This window comes from Caretta caretta, chromosome 2 (assembly GCF_965140235.1).
Source record: "Caretta caretta isolate rCarCar2 chromosome 2, rCarCar1.hap1, whole genome shotgun sequence".
NCBI lineage: Eukaryota > Metazoa > Chordata > Testudines > Cheloniidae > Caretta > Caretta caretta.
In genome coordinates, this window is record NC_134207.1 from 189226386 (window position 1) to 189247302 (window position 20917).

Genomic DNA, 20917 nt, shown 5'->3' on the forward strand with positions numbered 1-20917 from the left:
GTAGAGCAATAATTTTATCCTTAGAACCAAGCTTGTATAGCTTCCATCATAGCTATGGGCAATCCTTTCTTTAGGCTTCAAGGAATCCAAGATGGTGACCTAATATGATGGCATATTTAATTAATAAATATTGCATTGTTTAGACAGCTTTAAATGACTCACCGAATACTAACTGAATAGTATTCCTTCAGTTCTAGTACTAAGTAGGTATCTAAAGGCACTTAGGGCACATTCAGCTGTAGTAGAAATCTGTATTTTAGTGGAGCTGTATATATGCCAGGGCTGAATTTGCCCCATTGTATATCCAGTGTTGTGTTTTGGAACACAAACCTCTGTATGTTGGGGCCTGGAACAACATTCCTCAAGTTATTGCATAAATGTGCAAATACAGTGCTGTGGTTTAGCATATTAAACTATTATGGCATATGTATAATTGTAACTCTGGCAAAAGCTAGATAGATTGTGACTTTAGGCACTTGTAACTGAAAATAGTCACTATATCAACATTAGATGTCACTCTGCCCCTTACTCAATAACAGGGTAGTGATGGACACACCCCCCCCCCCCCCCCCGTGGGGCATCAGTAGAGACCACTTTCCGATTATAAAGCTAGTTTTGCAGGTGGCAGTTGTAGACCTCCTGCACTGAATTGAGAGCATTGCTGGTGTGCAACTGGGTACTCGTGCTGGCTTTGCATTTGCTGCACTGATGAACCTTCTGCAGGTTTTAACACTATTGTGGGACCTCCACAAATAAGTACAGTGCACAAAAATAGAATGATTAGATTTACAATTTGCTTAGTCTGGGTTCTGGAGAGAAGGCTTTTCACAAGAGATGGGGAATCTGATGCTTTCCAGGAATGCCCTTGATCCTGCAAAAATCTATTTCTACTTCTTGCTTATTTACCAAGGTGGCTGTAATCACCTTCCCACTTCTTTCATGCTACTAATATTTTTCTCTGTCTGCCCAGCTCATGCTGTCCCCTCTTGTCTTAGTAGATGTTTGTTCTTGTCCATGACTTCATCTCCTCTTGCCTTGAGTACTGCAACTCCTTCCTCTAGGGACTTTCCAAATACTAGCTCTTGCAACTGCAGCATATGGAGATGCATTACTACTTGCTGCCTTCTGTGTACATTGCTTTCCACTTCCTATGCAATTCAGAAAAGGAGTTAAAGATTGCTTTCTATGGGCTTGATTTTAGCCTTCTTTTAGCCTCTCTGCTTGTCTCGCACACTGCACTGATTCTGTTCCTCCAAACAACCTTGTCGCTGTTGGCTCAAGAGCCTTCTCCTTTATAACATGTCATCTTGTATCAGCCTATGTGTAACCAGCTAACTGTCTTGCCCTCTCAGTTGTAAATAAAGTGTTGTTAATTTTCAGCTGAAAACATCTTATATAAAACTACAAAGTGCTTTAGATGCAGTTATGTAAGACTATACAAAATAGATGCATTCTGTTTATTTTAAAAGATTTTTGTTTTGGTTGGTCAGTATTATGCAGGGAATATGCCTTTTCTCTCTGCAGATGTCTAAGCTGTTACGAAGCACTTGCCATTAGGACTCGATATGAACTGCAACTAAAATAGTTTCCAGGGATTAAAAAAACAAAAGAAAACACTTTGCTCCTGTAAGGAAAAAATGTTCATTAAAGCTGTCCAGATATTTTACTTTAAAAGATGTTACAGAATGCATAGAATAAGTCTCTCGAGTCTAATTTGTAACACACACAACACTGTGCTGTAAAAGTATTAATATAAACAAATATTGCTGTTAGATGTCATCCAGTTACCAAAGCTAATTTTTCAGAGATGCACTGAGGTGTGTTATATCTTCAAGGAAAGTGCACAGACATGGGAGATCTGTTTTCTTTTTACTGGCCTACAAAGTAAGAGCTTTCATGCTATATTCATCCCTGAGGGGAAGTAGCCTTCTTACACCAGTGGACTCCATCAGAATTGCACCAGGGCCGAACATGGCCTTCACATTATGGGCAGGAAAAATAAAGCAAGTGATTATTTGGAAACTGTTCCAACTGATCTTTTATTCATTACCATAAGAATGTTATGTTCATCTTTTTTTAAATTTCCATGGAATTTATACATACTGTGCATATAATATGGCCAACTATGTCCTATAAGTCTGACAAATTTTAAAATATAGAGACTTATCCTTCACATTCACATTTTAAGTAATATGTGAAATTGAAGATCTCAGGCATTGTTGAACAAAGGGTTTGGGAAAAGTATATATAATTCTTCTTTGTTAAAGTGTAATATCTGTTCTGGATGAAGATGTCTAAAGAATTCATTTCTTTCTCTTGATTAGACTCCTCCTAAGTGGGGAATGTGTCCTAAAACATTCACCTATACAAGGTTATCCCATCCTATATACTTCTCCGAACTTGTGCCTCTTGATTTTCATTGCTGTGGCTGATAGGAATAATGGAATTGATCAAGAATGTGAGGGGGTAATTTCCGTTTGGCAGATGTCTAGCAAAGGGACTGAAAAATTGACTGCATGCTGCTTGACACTAGTTGAAGGCCTAAACCTGCGAGCCAGAGGTAGACGTGAAATTTGAAGGTTGAGAGTCAAACTAGCACCTTTGTGAGAGGTCCAGCCCCCTGACATCCCAGTTTTTATGGAGGATGCTGGCATTTCTACTGAAGCTTCTCTTGGGACCCTGCTTGATGGCTCTCTTTTTCATATCTACCTCTACTAGCTGCCAGGAGGCCCTACTGTAGAAGGGGGAGAATCTCTCAACTGGTGAGGAAAGCATTCTGCCACTCTAGCCTTCCCCCAGTAGTTAGTCTCCTTCCTCCTTGAATAACATTAGTGCTTATGTCTGCTTCTGGTCATAGCTTTTCCCAGCATTAGCAGCAACACAAAATTGGCACGAGTTTCACTGCCAGCCACAGGATTATGGATTGTAGCACTGAAACAAGATCAGAGCTTTGTTAGCTTAACTCTGTTCCTGCTTGTTTAAACTATACGCAGAAGCAGCAGAACCCGAGAAGTTGCCATCCGCAGACCCTAGATGACAACAGTGCATCACTTGACAGTTGCTTCATAGCATAGTTGTGTAACTGTAACAACAAGAAGCTTTAGTATTTAAATTAATCTAAATTCTGAAGAAATGGATTTTTGTAAGAACTCATTCTTGCCATGTAAGCACTGGTTTCTCCCCTGAGCCCTGACAATGTATAGCTGATCACTTACTTGCTGGTATGTTTAAACAAAAAAAGCATTTTATCATTAACTGATGTGACTATGGAGATCAGAAGCATTCTTTAGAATTAAGGCTAAAATCCTTCAGTACTAAAAACGGGCATGTTTATTTTTGGTGTTTTTTAGTAGACTTTCATCTGCATTCTCTTTCTTTAAAAAGAAGCATGGAAAAGTTATCTTTACAATGCTTAACAGCTTTATTTTCTCTAGGAATGGGGCAGGCCTACGTAACAGATTGGAGAGTGGTAAAGTAATATCCAGTAAGTTTTGCATATGCTTCTGTTTCAATAGGATACCCAAAGTGCGTGTTTTGGAGGATGAAGAAGGATCAAAAGAGATTGAGCTCTCTGATGACCCTTATGACTGTATTCGACTTAATGTGGATAATGTACCCTGTATCATCACATTAAGCAAAGTAAGCCTGTAGAAGTTTATAAATTATTTAGCTTGTGACTCTTCTATAGACTTTGGCTACAGGAATTGACCTGCCACTATGAGTTGGGAGAAACCATCTTTTCTTTGATGACCAGAGCCATGAGATACCCCCATACTAAAAACAAGTTCTTAGCTTCCATCCTTGAATTTATTTTTTGACTTGGGAGGCGGGAAAGGAAATCTTTGTGGAAAGAGTGTTCCATCTCCCTCTCTAGTTGTGTGTCTTGGTGGAGTGGAAATCTGCAGTAGCTAATCCTGCTGTATTCTTGGCCTGGAACAATTACCTATCCATCCATCAGCTGCTTGCTCATAGTGAAGTGGACACTAGCATTGGTCTCTCCAATATGCTAACATAATATCTGTTAGCCATTTAGAATGTTGCAAACCTATTTGGTGAGCCACTGAAGAAACAGAAACTTTGTTGATGGAGCTCACCTCGTGCCCACCAACACCCTGTGAGACAGGTAAGCGTTATTGCTAGGGCCCTACCAAATTTACCGTCCATTTTGGTCAATTTCACAGTCATAGGATTTTTAACAGAGTAAATTTCATGATTTCAGCTACTTGAATCTGAAGTTTCACAGTGTTGTGCCTCTAGGGGTCCTGACCCAAAAAGGAGTTGTGGGAGGGTTGTAAGGTTATTGTGGGGGGGGTTGCGGTACTGCTACCCTTACTTCTGCGCTGCTGCCGGCAGCGGCCCTGCCTTCAGAGCTGGCCAGCTGCAGCTTCTGGTCGGGAGCCCAGCTTTGAAGGCAGAGCGGGGCCCTCAATCAGCAGCCACCACTCTCCAGCCACCCAGCTCAGAAGGCAGGAGAGCAGAATCAAGGGTGGACTTGGTCTGGTATTGCCACCCTTCCTTCTGCGCTGCTGCTGGTGGCGGTGCTCCTTCATAGCTGGGCACCTGGCCAACAGCCCCTGCTTTCTGGCCACCCAGCTGTGAAGGCAGCGCAGACGTAAGCATGGCAATACCACGATCCCCCTAAAATAACCTTTCAACCCCCCTGCAACTCCCTTTTGGGTCAGGACCCCCAGTTTGAGAATCGCTGGTCTCCCAGTGAACTCTGTATAATATAGGGTAAAAGCACACCACACCAGATTTCACGGTGGGAGATCAGATTTCACGGTCTGTGACGCATTTTTCATGGCTGTGAATTTGGTAGGGCCCTAATTATTGCCATCATTCCTCAAATAGAGGGACTAAGGCACAGAGAAGCTAAGTGACCTACACACAGCAGGGACTCAGAGCAGGAAGCAGAACTCCTTGTTCATAGCTGTCAAGTCTACTCTCCCTCTCAGTATCTCTATTTTCTTAAATTCTGTAAAGTCAGTTGCATTCTGTTTGTGTGTTGGATATCCCACTTGCATCACTTTGTTTTCTAACAGTGAATTATCTGCCCATCTCTTCAACCTTTCCAGCCACACAGCAATTGCCATAGTGTCAACTGTCCTTCTTGGCTTGGTCATGAGACAGCTTGCATGCTGTCATGCAAATTATTCTGTTTTCTAAGTGTTACATAAATAATAATAAAAGCTGTCACTGAGGCAGAGACTGAATCTCGCCTCTCCTGAGCCTCAGGCATGGGTAACTTTTGTGGATAAAATTCCACAGTTGGGGTGAAAAGTTGATCCTTTTCAAAAAATGTGTATAAAATTTTAAAGGAGCTTCTCACTATTGCCAGGTGTTTGGAATGTTAAACTAAGTTCCATGTGGATGAATTAAGAGTCAGAATGTAGGTAAAGTGGCCAAAGGTGCATATTTATGCTACGTACATAGTATGTTTATAAGCACACACACACAGTAACGTTGCACCATCAGCAGTTACAATGCCCTATATCAAGCGGCTATATTTAATGACTGACACATCTGCAGTGACTTAGGACATGAGCAAAACCGATGACCAGACAATATTTTTATTTCTTAGGATTGTAGCATACAGTTAAACTGACAGGTTAGTGGTTTGGTGGCGTTACCTCCAATGCTCTTAATTCCATCACCCAGTAAGGAGCTTTTTCATAATTAGCTGGACACACAGTTTTTAAAAATCCAAAAGTAAAATATGTCCTTGGTTCTGCAGATTGGTTGTCGGCATGTGGTTGATGCTACCCTTCAGGAAGAAGCTTGCTCTTTGGCCAGCCTGCTCCTTTCTGTGACCAGCAGAGGTACCTTCACATGTATGAAGAAATTGGGGAACGGTAGTCTTGATCCAGAGAGTATCTTTGAGATGATGGAGGTAAGAAGTGCTGACTCGCAACTTCTGCTCACAAAATGGAGAAATGGATCTTGCGCATATGAAAAATTGCAGTGTGGGCATAATTAAAGGGATACTGAAAACTTACTTAGGTGCAAAAAGTGACTTGTGGAAGGTCCCAGACAGCTTCCAAGGAATCTGAAATACCTATGGGAATGAATTTCGCTTATGCAGACCGTTTGCAATGTCCCCTCTGACACTGCGATAATCTGGGTTTTCTTTTATATAGTAGTGCCATACTAGCAAAACTTCTTCAAAGTTAAGGTGACTAACATTATTTACAAATTCCTTCTGAGCTTAAAGTCTATGATTCATAAAGAACACGTTTCAAGTCTGATAATTTCTCTTTGAGACTCAAAGGAAAACAAAACTTCTTTAACATACAGCAGTTACCACAGAACAGAACTGGAACTTGTGAACTGGTACTTCACATATTCTTTAATTTTCATAGCTTGTTTTTCATGTTTTTAAATTAACTTATTTAGCTAGTAATCGTTACAATCATAGGACTTTACTTTTCACATTTTGTTTTAATATCTTTGTATCTGTCCCTTTTACTGATGTGATCTTCTTCCCTTTCTATAAAAATATTTATAAAGAAATACTGTGGTAGCTGGCTGCAGTTCAAGTTGACTGGGGAATTTCACTTTAAATCCTTCTTTAGGCCTCTCTCAGAAGCTTCCCTTTGGTATGAAATTTCTCATGCCCAGACTTTCTCATGCCCAGTATATACAAATGAAATTTCTCATGCCCAGTATATACAAATGAAATTTGTACACAAGCTTTGTGTATTTCCTTTGCACTTTAATTCAAAATTGGCTTTGTTTCTGAAAACCTTCACATTTGGCATAAACATGGCCCTAGTGAGAAATAGAGCTAGGTCAGAAATGGTTTCCCCATCGTGTGAAAATTTGAGATTTCAAAAACCTTTCCCCTTTTGCATTGGGATGAAACATACCTTTTTAGAAGCATTGATGAGAAAGCAGAGGGACGCCAGCTCCAGAATTAATAACCTGGGTTTTCCACATCGAGGCGAGTGCTTTAACCACAAGGCTTTTAACTATTCTTGGGATTCTCTCTCCCAGTTACATGCTGGACCTGAAACTATTGTCAAAACTAGTATGTTCCTGCAAAACGTTTATTTTGACAAATAGGCATTTTCCAGCGAAACAATGTTTTTGTCAAATTCCTCACCAGCTGTAGTGAGGAATGCAGAAATTGGAGCCAGGTGTGAAAGCAACTGGTTAAAGTGGAAATGACATGCTAAGCACGCATGACACTTCACTTTCTCTTGATGTAATTTAAAGCCTGGGTGTTAATCTTGGCTCTACCATTGAGCTCCTGTTTGCTCTGAAAAAGGTAATTTCACCTCTGTGCCTTAGTGTACCCATTTGTAAAACGAAAATAGTAATTTCTAGCCTGCCTCACAGGTGTGCTCAAGGGATCTGTGTTGGTCCAGAGCTTTGAACATTTAAAGGCGTATGCTCCAAGGGTCAGATACTATACTTCACAGGTATTTAGCACCTAATGATGGAGCCTAATGGGATTTTCAGAAACACATAAGCAGGTGAAGCACCTAAGTCCCATTGGAAAAAAGGCAATTAGGCACCTAACTTACTTAGAATCATGGAATATCAGGCTTGGAAGGGACCTCAGGAGGTCATCTAGTCCAAGCCCCTGCTCAAAGCAGGACCAATCCCCAATTTTTGGCCCAGATCCCTAAATGGCCACCTCAAGGATTGAACTCACAACCCTGGGTTTAGCAGGCCAGTGAAGCTCCTAAATGTTACTGTACAAACAAGTATTGACTCCTGTGACGACCTAAGAGTTAAAACTTAACTCAGTAGCCCACTATGTTATGTTGCCCCTCACTGTTTTAAAGAAATCTCTCCTCCTTAAGTGGTGGTGCATTTCACTGAAATAAACAAGACAAGGCTTTGGGGGGAAGCAAAGAATTCTTTCTTTGGCTGGGGGTCTGACTGGTCCTGTTCCCAACACAGCAGCCTGTTTGGGGAACGGATGGAACGAACAAAGCCAAAAGCACAGGGTCTGTGAAATGGAACAGTTTCAGAACTGTTGCTTGACACACTTATATCCTCCAGTGGATTGACTCCAGCCCAGAAAACATTCAGCCTTATCAGCCTTGGGGTGAACAGACATTCCAACCAGCACATCGCTTTTAGGAAAACAGCATGACTGCTCAGCTTTGGAAAGGTGCCAAAGCTACACCTCTTACTGGATTAAAGTCCTCTATGAAGGAGTCCGGCAGAAATAACTGAGATGACAGTGGGCGAAAGGCAGGACCTGTGCACCAAGCAAGGGTAAAGGAGCCTTGTGTTGGAGATAGCTGGGCTAGACATCTGGTGTGGGAGTGGAGCAGAATACTTCATCCTACCCCCTGGGGCTGCAGCGTTACCCCAGCCCATTGATTGTAACAACTTCTGCACCTTCCCTACATGAGGAGTTTTGGTCAGTGGATCCACATAGTCCTATACCACCCCATCTCTCCCAGGCTTGCCCCAAATGCTCTTCCTGAGGCTACAGAACATTACTGAACGAGAAGGCGCTGGGGGAGTTGTAGAATCCTTCTCAATAGCCTGGCTCCTTGATCAGAGCATCTGCTTCATTTTATGGTTTCATGCCCCCATGTAGAGCTTGGTCTTGCCCCAATTAAATGGTAGGTAGTTTTATGGGTCTCTAGTTATAAAATTGAGGAGCAGCTTTCTTCAGACAACTTGGCCATAGTTTCTATTCAATACCCACAGCTTGAGCTGCCCATTGACCTTTTAAGGACAGTGAGCTGGGTTCCTCTCTGCTCAGGAAATCTTATGGTTCCATGATCCTGTGCCAGCCAGGCCTAGGGGAAGTTCTGATCTACACCACTGCCATAAGATACCTAAGAGATCTTTGCCAGCAGAGGGTGGGTGCAGGCTCTCCTCCCATGTGTGTTTTCTTTCAATATGTCTCTATACTAGAGATATTGGGGAGGAGGCTGGTGCAGGAGTTGCTTCTCTGTGTTTATGCCATTGGAGAGTTCCCTGCTGCAAAGAAAATTTTCTCCTGGCCATTTACAGACCAAATCTAGCCCCTGTGAGGCTCCTGCCTGGGGCAAGCTCATACTAGGGAATCTGGCCCACTGAGTTTTTGATGAATTGTCACACTTGCCCCTGGTTTGAACAATTTTGCTTTGGAGGGTTTTTTCCAAAACTTTTGATCAAGTTAAAAGTCCCCCACATGCTGTTTGTCTTAGTTCAGCTATGCCCTTTACAACAGCTGGTGTATATTACTCATTAAGGGAAAAAATAGTTGACAGAAGGGGAAGTGTTCCACATAAATTCTCTTCCTGTTAGTTGGATGCCTCAGCTTTGTCTTGCCTTCTTTGCATTACAGACAGGAAAACGGGTAGGCAAAACATTGCACGCTTCCCTACAGAAGATCTTAGACAAAGAAGAGAGTCTGGGGACAACACGACAGAAGGTTGGATTCCTAGGATGATGAGTTTCATCAATGCAGATATAAATTTTCAAGTTATTTTTCAAAGCATGATCTTGTCAATTTGTATGTGAAATAAAGGATATTTTTGGTTTTAATGTTGTCATGTGTCCTAACCACGTTGAAGAGGTTTTTAAAATGCAGTTAGCAAAGCCTAAGGAAACTTAACTAAGTCTTAAATGAAAATAAATTAATTTGAAATGCTTCAGACTGACTTCTGAATTGTACCCAGGAATTGCACTAATCTAACAGTCAATACAGCTACCTTGTGTGGACACTTCTAAATTAGTTTGTGTGGCCAAAAAAAAATTTCCATCTCTACAAAACAAGAGCAGTTGCACACTGGAAGTCAGCATTTGGCTGTAGAAGTTGCTTTATTCACTATGCAGATAACACAAATTGAAGTAATAGGGGATTATCTAATCAAAGAACGTTTGATTTCATGAGCTAGTTTGAACTGGATATCTAGCTCTGTGCTTATGAACAATAGCTGAAACGTAAATTCCTAATTTGCATTTAAGACCAAAGTTAGTTTAACCTTTAGTGTCCTATTTCCCCCCTTTTCTAATGTGAAGAGAAGTGTCAAATTTAGCTTCCAGCTCTGACTGGCTTTTCTCCTTTCTGCACCCCCTGCCAAAGCTCCAAATGTGAAACTGAGGTGTGAAGTGGGAGTTTAACTGCTGCTCCCCCCTGAATAGCTTGTCAGACTGCCAGTCCGAGTTAACACTGCACCAGGCAGCACCAGTTGATGCAACAGTGTAACTCCTGAAGAACAATGCTAGTCTCTCCTTGTATGGAACTATTTCCAAACCATTGATCATTGTTGTTTCCCTTCTGTGAACTTTTTCCAGTTGCACTGTACAGGTATCTTGTTGAGAAGAGGTAACCAGAGCTGGACACAATATTCAAGGTATGGGTGCACCATGGATTTATATAGTGACACGATATTTTTCTATTCTGTTCCTAACATAGTGTTAACCTTTTTTGACTGCTGCTGCACCTTGAGCAGAAGATTTGGCCTCATGATCAAAAGTTCTCTGAAGATTGTTTTTGGGTGGTAACAGCTAATATATGTGTAGCTGGGATTATTTTTTTCCAGGGTGCATTACTTAGCACATAATATTCAAATTTCATCTGCCATTTTGTTGTCCATTCTCTCCCAGTTTTGAGAGATTTAACTTTAACTCTGTATAGTGTGAAAACTTTGCATTTTACTCTTCACTTGACATCTAACATTCCTCATCCCTACATGATGATCTCATAAAGCAGAATCTGCTCTAAAGTAGGTTTTGTAGGAAGTTAAGACATCAGTTCATAAGTTTTGATTTCACTCCTTAGCTGAAGTTCTCAAAACTCAGCTGCATATAGGAGAGTAGATGCAGGATAAAATTGTATAGGACAACGTCAACCTTTAAGTCAGAGTAGTTTGGACAATGTATGTGCAGCTTCTGTTAGCACACATAGCTAAAAGAATGAGAGGTGCTGCATTCAACAGAGAGGAGGAAGAGAAAGCTGGAGGGAAAAGTTTAAATAAATAATTTGAAGAAGCTGAATATTTCAGCCAAAAGCATACAGCTATTTGGAATGATCCTTTTGCATAAACATTGAGGCCGCTGTCCTCCAGAAAGCAATTAACATGCTTTGGGGCATGTCATCCAAGTTGCTTTTTTTCCAGTTTCCATTATTTAAGCTTCCTAACATTTTTAGTGTAACATCTCAGAATTAAGAACTGAAAGAGAGGTTTCTTTCAGGGGAGGTGGGCTGTAGGTTCTTTTGCAGACCACCATGTTAAATTAGAATTCATATCTGTTATCTAAGTGATTAGGGGAAAAAAAAAAAAAACACACACACACACACTTTCAAGTCTCCATGAATCCTTTAGGGTATATCTGTGTTTCCCACCCCCCGCCTCCCCATTGTTGGATAAGAGTTCATCTCAAAATAAATATAAATGCAGCCCTAGCACACATGCTGCCTCTTTAGTCCACTGAAATTCAGCTGTAAGAGAAGTTCTGGGATGGTAAAAATTGAGGCCCCCCCCAATGGGCTGAAGAACACAGGTTCAGCATAACATTCAGGCTTTCAATACCTGATAGCAGAAGATTATGAAAAGAAAAGTGACTCCTGACAACACAAGAACAATGTTTCATCTCATTGCTCTGCCTTATACTACAATTTATGACACATGATTAATGAAGTCCATTGACAGAACAATTCAGTTGCAGGTTTATTTTGTGCAAAGATTTATTTGACCTGAGTAGCAGCTATAGCATATTCCTTAGCCTGCAAGCTATAATATTCTATAGGTGGTAGGAAGGAAAATACAAGGGGTGGGGAAACAGTTAGTCCATGTTCGTATTGCATAATAGGTTTCAAAAACAAAAGCCCCATGCTATACACACGACAGCAAGCATCTAAATCTAGCTGCAAACCTTTCATGCCACCAGCATGACAGCAGCAATTGGTCTAACTGGCCCATTATGCTATTGATTAATAGTAAGGTACCAAAAAGTTGCCCATAGGTATTTTCAGAGTGAATTTTGTAATCTGGCAGTGATAGTCTGCAGTTATGTAGCATCTCAACATGCTTTACAGGCACTAAGGGATCAATGCAGCAGGTCACTTGTGTACAAGGCTCCACAGTTTCAGGTCCTTGCATCTTCGATCAGTATGTACTGGAGAAGAGAATAAAGTTTCCATACATGGTACTGTTCAGAATCTTAGCAATAGAAACTTTAGGCACCCATCTGTGGAAAAATTGTCTAAAAGTTAGATACCTAAATCCAAGTTTACTTCAATGGGAATGACAGGAGCTCAGCACTTTTGACCATCAGGCCACTTATTCAGGTACCTTTTTAAACAAAAAAACCCCACACCTCCTCCCAAATGTCGGTGCCCAAGTTTGAAATTGTATTAAAAATTAAAGGCCAAGATAGTATTTTAAGGAGCTGCTCTGATAAAGGCTTTGCTTTTGTGAATAAGGGGATAGGACTAGATGACCTCCTGAGGTCCCTTCCAACCCTGATATTCTATGATTCAATCACACCCCACACAGAATAATTGTTCATTCACATTCATTGGAGGCAGTGCATCAGTGACACATCCTTACCTACAAAAATAAGGGGTGGAAGTGACTATAGCTAAAAGCATTACAAACAGCTGCCAATTGTCCTTGTTGCCCTTGGAGATTTGCTGGTACAAAGTCATATCCCAAATGGACCACCACATTTCTTACTTACTGGGGAGAGCCAGAAAGACATATTTAGCCTATGTCACCCCCAATGGATGCAACTTCTTCCTGCAGATCTTCATGGCACTCTTGTCCTCACACACCCTGCAGAGATTTGACTCTCCTGCCAACTTCAGTTTTTGAGGCATGTATTTAACAAAAACAAAACACCACCCTAACCCAACTAGCAGTCATTTTCTTCATACAAATGCCAGTTGCCATGTGGGTTGATGGAAAGTGCAATCTGTTGCTGTGCAGATATTGCCACGTTTTCATTGACAGGAATCCAGTAGCACTAAAAGGAAACATCTGGGGAGCAGGAGAGCTTAGTGTTTGTCCCAGAAAGTTTTAATTGCCGTTGCTCAGAGTGTAGATGGTCCATAAGCTGCATATTAGAACAGAGGATTCTAATAGCACCTCATAGGTTGGGCCAAAAATAAATGAGTAAAATAAAAACAAAACAATCTCTCTCCTCGTAAATAGCTGACCCTTGTTTTTCTGCTGCTGTGTATTCCAATCTAATGTCCATCTCCAAGCATAGTGTTGGGGCTTGTCTACACAGCATACCACGTAGGGTTGCCAGTTTTGTTTGGATGTAGTCCTGGAGGTTTCGTCACATGACATAATTAAAGATTAATCTTTAATTCCTGGAGACTCCAGGACAATCGTGGAGGGTTGGCAACCCTAATACTACTGCACACTCGAGAGGTCATTTCTAAAGCATGTTGATGTGCTTGACACCACCTGGCCAGTGTGGACCCTGCTGAAGCACACTAAAAATTCCCTAGTGCTCATTAACATAGTGCTATTTGCAGTAGGGAACTTTTAGTGCATGCCAGCAAGCTCTACATGTGCCAGGTAGCATCCAGCATGTTGGTGTGCTTTAGAAATCACACCTCTCTTGTGTGGATTTTTAGGTCATGGGGCCATCCCACTGAAGCAAAGAAGAGGGGCCTAATGTAGGTCAATAATGCTGTGAAAGGTGTTCTTTGTTTTGGCTTGGTGGAACAGGGATTGGTTTGATATTTCCATGCTTCTATGTCTGTGCATATACAGACATAAAGTACATATATAGCAGACTCACCTAGAGTAGCAGCTCCAGGGTCATGAACCCTTTTTGTGGTAGTTCATGGCAGAGTTAGGTTTTGTTAAAGCTGTTTTAACTTAGCTTCCTCTTCTACAGTCCCTAGTACAATAGGGCCCTAAACTTGGTTAGGGCCTCTAAACCCTTAATTTATTACAAAATAGACAGACAGCACCACTGTCTACAGAGACAGCACCTAGGTGGCGTGGGTTAGTTTAGGGCTTCATCCGGAAATCCTTCTGCATTAACATTAACAGGAGTTTTGCCTGCAGAAGGTTTCCAAACAGAGTAATCATTGCATTTTAGGCCCAGTGCCTCAAAGGTATTCGGGTACCGAATTCCCATTGAAGTCCATGAGAGTTAGATGCCTAAATACCTTTGAGGATCTGGACCTTAATAGACTATTTCACCAGTTCTTTTAACCGGATGCTGTTCTCACCCACTACCTGACACCACGAGAGTTTTCAGGGGCCCCCACAAGAGTTTTTAGTGGCACTTCGGCGGCGGGGGTCCTTCCGCTCCAGGTCTTCAGGGCACTTCGCCGAAGACATGGAGCGGAAGGACCCCCGCCGCCGAAGACCCCAGGTCCCCTGAATTCCCTGGTGGGAGCTCAGGAACTGGAACACCAAGAACTTTGACCCTGATTCAGCACGGTGCTTATTCACATGCCTAACTTTAAGCATACAGATAATCTCACTGAAAGTAATGGCATTCCATGCGCTTGAAGTTAAGCATGTGCTTCAACACCATCAGGGTTTCTGTGATCCTAACTTCAGAATAACCACTCCAGAAAAATCCATAGACAGGTAGGTGTACTCCTCAAAATAACTAGGCAGACTGCACATTAAATCATGGATATAGATATGCCATGGTATACATTTTTTGTCACCCTTATGGAGCAATATAGCCTATAGGAACAGGAAAATTTGTTTTCCCATCTGTCCTTTTATTAACATTGATGATCCTTTAGATCCAACTGGACCTACCGTTAAACAATCAGAACTGTGGATAATGAGACTACTATCCTTGGAGACCATGGGTACTGTGACATTCTAGACCTTGGGGGAGTGCCCTGTAACCCCCATATTCCTCATTTATATATAACTGTGATCTTGCATATAAAGCAGGTCAGGTGAGGTATCGGGGAAAGGTTATGATCTGCTGAAAATCATTTCTCATAACTTCATATGCATTAATGATATACAATATGGATAGAGAATTGTGTTGTATGGCTGTCACTAAAACATGCTGTATATTGGGGAATCAGCTGGATATTAGCTCCCCAGAGGCAACAGCAAGGAAAGTAACCAACTCCCAGGCGGGGTGTCAAACAACCCATCAACAGCCATTGTCCAGCTGGGGAGCTACAATGCAATGACTCACCTGCATGAGGCCGCACCAGGGGAATTCTCAACCTTACCTGGAGACTCAGCAATGCACCCCAGACATGCCTGGCCTTGTGCTCCCCAAGCACAGGGGGCTGAGGGTATAAAACAGACACCTGGGCCACATGCTTGGCCTTTCTCCTGCCCCCACCTACGCTGCAAGCAACAAGGACACTGAGAAGACTTAAGACTCCAACAGAGGAGACTGGCCCAGCTTTCAAGGGTGAAATCTGTGTACTATGAATTGCAATATCCAGAGCGGTGAGAAAAACTGCTTAATCTAGAGGTTGTCCAGTCTAATAGGGTTGAGAGTTTAGACTGCGTGCTTATATTTTATTTCTTTTGGTAACTAACTGACTTTTTGCCTATCACTTAAAATCTATTTTTTCAGTCAATACATTTGTTTAACTGTTTATCTTTACCAGTGAGTTCATATGAAGTGTGGGGCAAATCTGCTCAGGTTTGCAAAGGCTGGTGTATATCCATTTTCCATTGATGAAGTGGTGAACCAATTAATACATTTGCATTGCTAATCTTGAGCAGTGCAAGACGGTATATTCCTGAGGTAGTGCAAGGAGATGGCTGGTGCCTTTCCCTGTGTGATTCATGAGCGGCTCTGGGAGCATTCATGCCATCTAGCTGGGTGGGGGGCTCCACATGCGGTTGTGCTGAGTGATAACGGCACCTGGAGGGGCTTGCTGCTTGTCACTAGCAAGGCATTGTGAGAGAGACAGCCCAGGCTGGAGACAGTTAAGGGGCTACAGTGGTCCCACAGTCCCATGCAGGGCCGCCCAGGGGATTCAGGGGGCCTGGGGTCTTCGGGGCACTTCGCCAAAGACATGGAGTGGAAGGACCCCCCGCCGCAGAATTGCGACCAAAGACCCGGAACGGAAGAAGCAGTGGTGGGTCCTTCACTCCGGGTGTATTCGGCGGCAATGAAGGACCCCTGCCGCTGAAGTGCCACTGAAAACTCTCGTGGGGGCCCTTGGGCAAATTGCCCCACTTGCCCCCCACTCTGAGCGGCCCTGGTCCCAGGTTGCACCCCGGGGAGCCCGTCATAGATACCCTGCAGACCAGAACATCAGATCAGCTAGTGCATGCACACATTTCTTATTGCTAGCTAGTAGCTATGCTGGTAGAGTGATCTGTTTCTGAAAACAGAATCAAGATTAAATCTGTATTCTGCAGAGAATCACCACTTGGGTAATTGAAGCCAAATGGAGGAGCTAGACACACATGGGTCTAGGTCTTTAGGGCCTACTGAAAGACACAATGCACCCACAACTCTAATTAAAGTCAAGTCAAGTCACCAGGAGGCCTGTCACCTATGCTAAACAACATGGGAGTTAAGCTAGATCAAGTTCAAATCCCTCAGTGACAGACCACAATTGTCTGTAACTACTGACTAGATCTTATCTTCAAGGCAGAATTGGAAACACTGAAGGGCCGTCCAGACCTACGAGAAAAGTCCCTTATTCACTGAAGCAACAACCTTGACTAGTGTGGTCCTAATGTCAAAGGAAATCTGGAACCTAGACTGCAATTTTCTTAAGAGGTCATTGAGTCCTACTGCACCTATAATAAATCACACCACACGCTTTCCCTCTTAGGGGCACCACACCTATAGTAAGGGGCTCATTTGGTTACCTCAGGGAATGAGGAAGTTAGCCAATTGATCCCATTTAATTAAAAAAAAAAAAAAAGAAAAGAAGAATTAATATTCCAGGGCTGGTAAAATGGGAACCATTTTCAGGCTGCAGAGTCAAAAGTTAGGTTCCTGAATCCATAGTTAGGTAACTGGTTTTCAGAAGTACCCATATCGGCAGATGCTATTGATTTCAGGGGGATTTGAGAGGGAGACCACTTTCAGCTAGGTACCCAGATCTGAACCTTTGGAAATTTAGGCTCCATCTATTTTTGTCAGTCAGCAGGGCTTCTGAATATTGAACAACAAGGAAATCCTTGCTGTCCTTGCAAAAAGATGCCAATGCTCAACTATTCGGCTGCTAATGATTCCCAAATGACATTTTTCCAACCACAGTTCCATCCACTGGAACATTTTAATAAGTACAGGGTTATCCTCTAAGCTCTATGTACATCTCTCATTGACGGCTCCCATCATCCTGCTTCAGAAAGAGAAGAGATGGACCATATGGACACCCAGAAGATGTCAGGCCATATTTGCATTTGTGCAAATGAATTGATTCCATCTAAGATTTGATGTTCTTTGTTTGAGGCATAACAATTGTTTATTAGAAAAGCTTCAAATGCCACAACTTGAAAACCAAAACCATTGTAAGCTTTTTGGGGATGTCAAAGACAGACCCCTTTCATTGGGTCTCTATTGGATCACAAGGGAGAGCCAGTTCTTTCACCAGGCTAGTTCACCAGGTACACCCCCATGAACACCAGACCCTATTAAAATAAAGCGTCTCTCTCTATATTTGGGAGAATGTTTTGTTTGACAGTCCCAGCATTGCCAAGCCCAAGCGTTCAAAATTAAATTGGGATTCAGCCCCCTTTATCTCCAGAATCATGAGCTTTTAAAAATACATGTTGGGAGGGGTTTTTCAAGTTTGTTTTCCTTCTGGTTTCTGAGACTTTCGGGGGGGGGGGGGGGAACTTAGGTCACATTTTCAAGCTTGACTTTGTAATCACAAGGGCTGGAAACTTACTTTTATTTTTAACTGAAAGCTGGGCTTCTCCTGCCATCTTTTGACTCCAGCAGCTGGGGCTTTAAGCAGAACCCCCTCTCCCCCAAGTATTGAGAGACTCGTACTAAGATGGTGAGTTGGTGATGGTGTGGCCCAGGTCTCTGCTTCAGGTGTCGATTTTTGTTTAGATAACGATTTGGCTATGCTGATATTGAGACAGAATTTTATCTTAGGCCTGGCTAACTGTTCCAGTGGTGCCTCAAACCTACCCTTCCCCAGGGTTTGAGAGTTGGACTTTTAAAAAAAAAATATATATATATCTGACTGCAGCTTTCTGTTAGCTTTAGGACATGGTGAGCAGGCATATAAAGGAGGGGAAGGATAATGCAGAAAGAAAAACTTGCTTCCTCACCACAGGAATGGGGGCGGGATTCTATCAGCTCAGCTCCTTTGGAAGCAAGGAGAATTGAGAGGTTGCAGAGATCTTGTGCTTTGCAGATTCCAGCTCTATGCAGAATCCCTGTGGGCAGTGTATGAGTGGGTCCAGTTTAGGAACTGAGGTTTCCCCTCTGCCCAGATCCTTTTGACCTTTGCCTGTTTGAGAATGGAGGTAGGTAGGCTATAGAAACTGCTCCAACCATTAGTTGGAATAGAAGCCCCGGAGAGGCTTCACTGCTTGCTCCAGGATTTATAGAGAAGGATTCCTTCCCTCCTGCAGAGCTCCCCAGCACCAAGGCAGATCCTTCAGACTGGGGATAGAATTTTGGACTAAGTACCAGAACGTCAGATCTTCCACCATCATTCACAGAGACCACCCATTTACCTTAACACTGTTGCATTTATACTTTTTAAGATGTCTTCTCCCATTGGGGCAGCACTTAGGAGTTCAACTCATCTTCAGATTTAATCCTCCCTCCCCCCCGGCTTTAAATTCGACGTTTATATAATCTACCCAGCTGCCCTATTTTCAAATCCTCTGTCTTTGGGCTTGATCTTACTTGCAGCCGTATAAATCAAGAGTTCCACTGATTGCAATCAATAGAACACAACAGCATTAGCTTAGCTCAGACAATGGTCGATTCTAGTGATTTTCCCCTAACCTATTTCATCACTGTCTGGTTTGGAATGTCTGCTGCAACTTCTCTCTCTGCAATGTTGTGCTGTTGAGACAGAAATCCTGTTTATCCCCAGAGCAGATTCGAAGTGCAAGCCTCTTCACGCTGGCCCAGCACTGTGCCGAAAAGACTGTCTCTCTCTCCTTCTCCTAGTCTCCACACCCATTCAGGTCTTTCCATTTTGGTTCAGAGTACCAGCAACTGTGCTAATTAACTCCATACCTGGTTACCAATCTTTGACTCATCTAGTTCACCCTACTGCTGTTCAGCCAGATGCACTCTATCACGTATTGGCTCATCCCTACCTGCTCCTTTCCTAGGGCTAAGCTCAAAATAGCCTCTGATCTCACTGCCCATTTCCTAACCTGGCTGGGCATGACATCACAGGCGTCTACCATCACCAGAACTCTTTAACCTCCTTTCATAGGTCTTATTCCAGTCATTATCTTGCTATCCCTCCAAATTCAGCGTCCTGGTCTATTTACCGAGTCCTCTCTCGCCCCCACACTCTCTCCCAATTGCTTTATTCATTTCATCCTGCCCTGGAACACTTTCTACACGGACATTTTATTTTTCACTTAATTCTATTTTTCATCTCAGACCACACTTTCTCTGCTGTTGTTGGTCACCGAGTATTTGACCAGCAGACTTGGCACTATATCTCTGGAAAGGGCTCACGTATTAAAGTATGGATCATAATGATCTCACTGACTTTATGTCTGGGCCAAAGAATCAGCTAATCCCATAAGACGTCATTGGTCTATATATTATTAAAATTGAATGAAAACCTTATGTGCAGTGTTTTGCTAGACACAGAGAGCACCCCTATATTTTCAGTCTAAAGTGACTTTTATTACAGAATAAGAAAAACAAAACCAAAATTTAAGGCTTCATCAGAGAGCACAGATCATGCACCTCTCTCTGCTGTAACAGGCTGCAGCAGCTCTAAGAATAAGATGGGTGCTGTCTCTGCAGACCAGCTGCGCCCTTCAGAGCTGAAAGCTGCAGTACACAAAAAACAAACGTCACTGTTTCATAGCTATACACACCATGGTATGGATTCACCTGTGTGTAAACCAAACAAACTGTTCTATTTGCTGATTTTAAGAGATATGCTTATTACTGTCATGAACTACACTATCCTCAGGAGGAAAGCAGTTTCAGTGCCATTCTGGGAATTTAATATATGTGGAATAGAGATATAACAGCATCCTCAGAGAGAGAGAGAGAGAGAGAGAGAGAGAGAGACTGTTTCAATAGAGGGTAGAATATTTCTAGGCTCTTTTCATCGTTCGTCTTTGTCTTGGATGTTCTTGCCACTGATGTAGTAACATACACGTCAAGGCAACAGACAATGGTCAAAAGAGTGTTTTGGGACAAAGAGTGTAAAGGGACAAACATGGGTTTTCATAAAACACTTCATTTTGGTTTTGTTTAGCAGTGTGGTTCTTTATGGCCTACTGGCTGCTTCTCTGATCAGTTCTTAAGTCAAGACATAGATAAAAGAGATGAAGGCAAGATTTTTTACTTCCTGCTCTTGGGCAGCGTGAGCCAGAGCTCAACATTTCTAGCCTCAACCCAAGGCAATAGAAAGGGTTAATCGGTTGTTCTCTCCAGTTTCCTGCACTGAATGTTGTATTTCAATTAATAACTTTCAGTGTTAATTATAGAATGCAGAGCTATTGTTTGATTTCTGATCCTGTGGAACAGAACGGCAGAGCTGCAAAAGCAAATAATAGAATATCAGGGTTGGAAAGGACCTCAGGTCGTCATCTAGTCCAACCCCCTTGCTCAAAGCAGGACCAATCCCCAATTTTTGCCCCAGATCCCTAAATGGCCCCCTCAAGGATTGAGCTCACAAGTCTGCTGGGTTTAGCAGCCCAATGCTCAAACCACTGAGCTATCCCTCCTCCCCCATACATTTCAAATAAATTATTCCTGCTGGTGTGGGCCCTGGGCCTGTTCACAGCTGAATAGAGATGACTGCATGTCCTGGTTTTGCCTGAGAGCTTGATTGAATCATTGAGCTGTGATGAATTTTGGACAGGTG

At 42.5% G+C, this 20917-nt stretch overlaps 1 protein-coding gene across 2 annotated transcripts in view; it reads left to right on the top strand.

Annotated features, from left to right (window-relative positions):
• The window catches only part of EXOSC7 (exosome component 7), a 36144-nt gene extending 26646 nt beyond the window's left edge, over window positions 1-9498 (top strand). For both annotated transcript variants that reach the window (XM_048838859.2, XM_048838860.2), the window contains exons 6-8: window positions 3516-3639; window positions 5735-5890; window positions 9299-9498. In XM_048838859.2, coding sequence (XP_048694816.2) covers window positions 3516-3639; window positions 5735-5890; window positions 9299-9403 — 385 coding nt within the window. In that variant the 3' untranslated portion in view covers window positions 9404-9498. The remainder of the gene's footprint in view (window positions 1-3515; window positions 3640-5734; window positions 5891-9298) is intronic.
• The last annotated feature ends 11419 nt before the right edge of the window (window positions 9499-20917 follow it).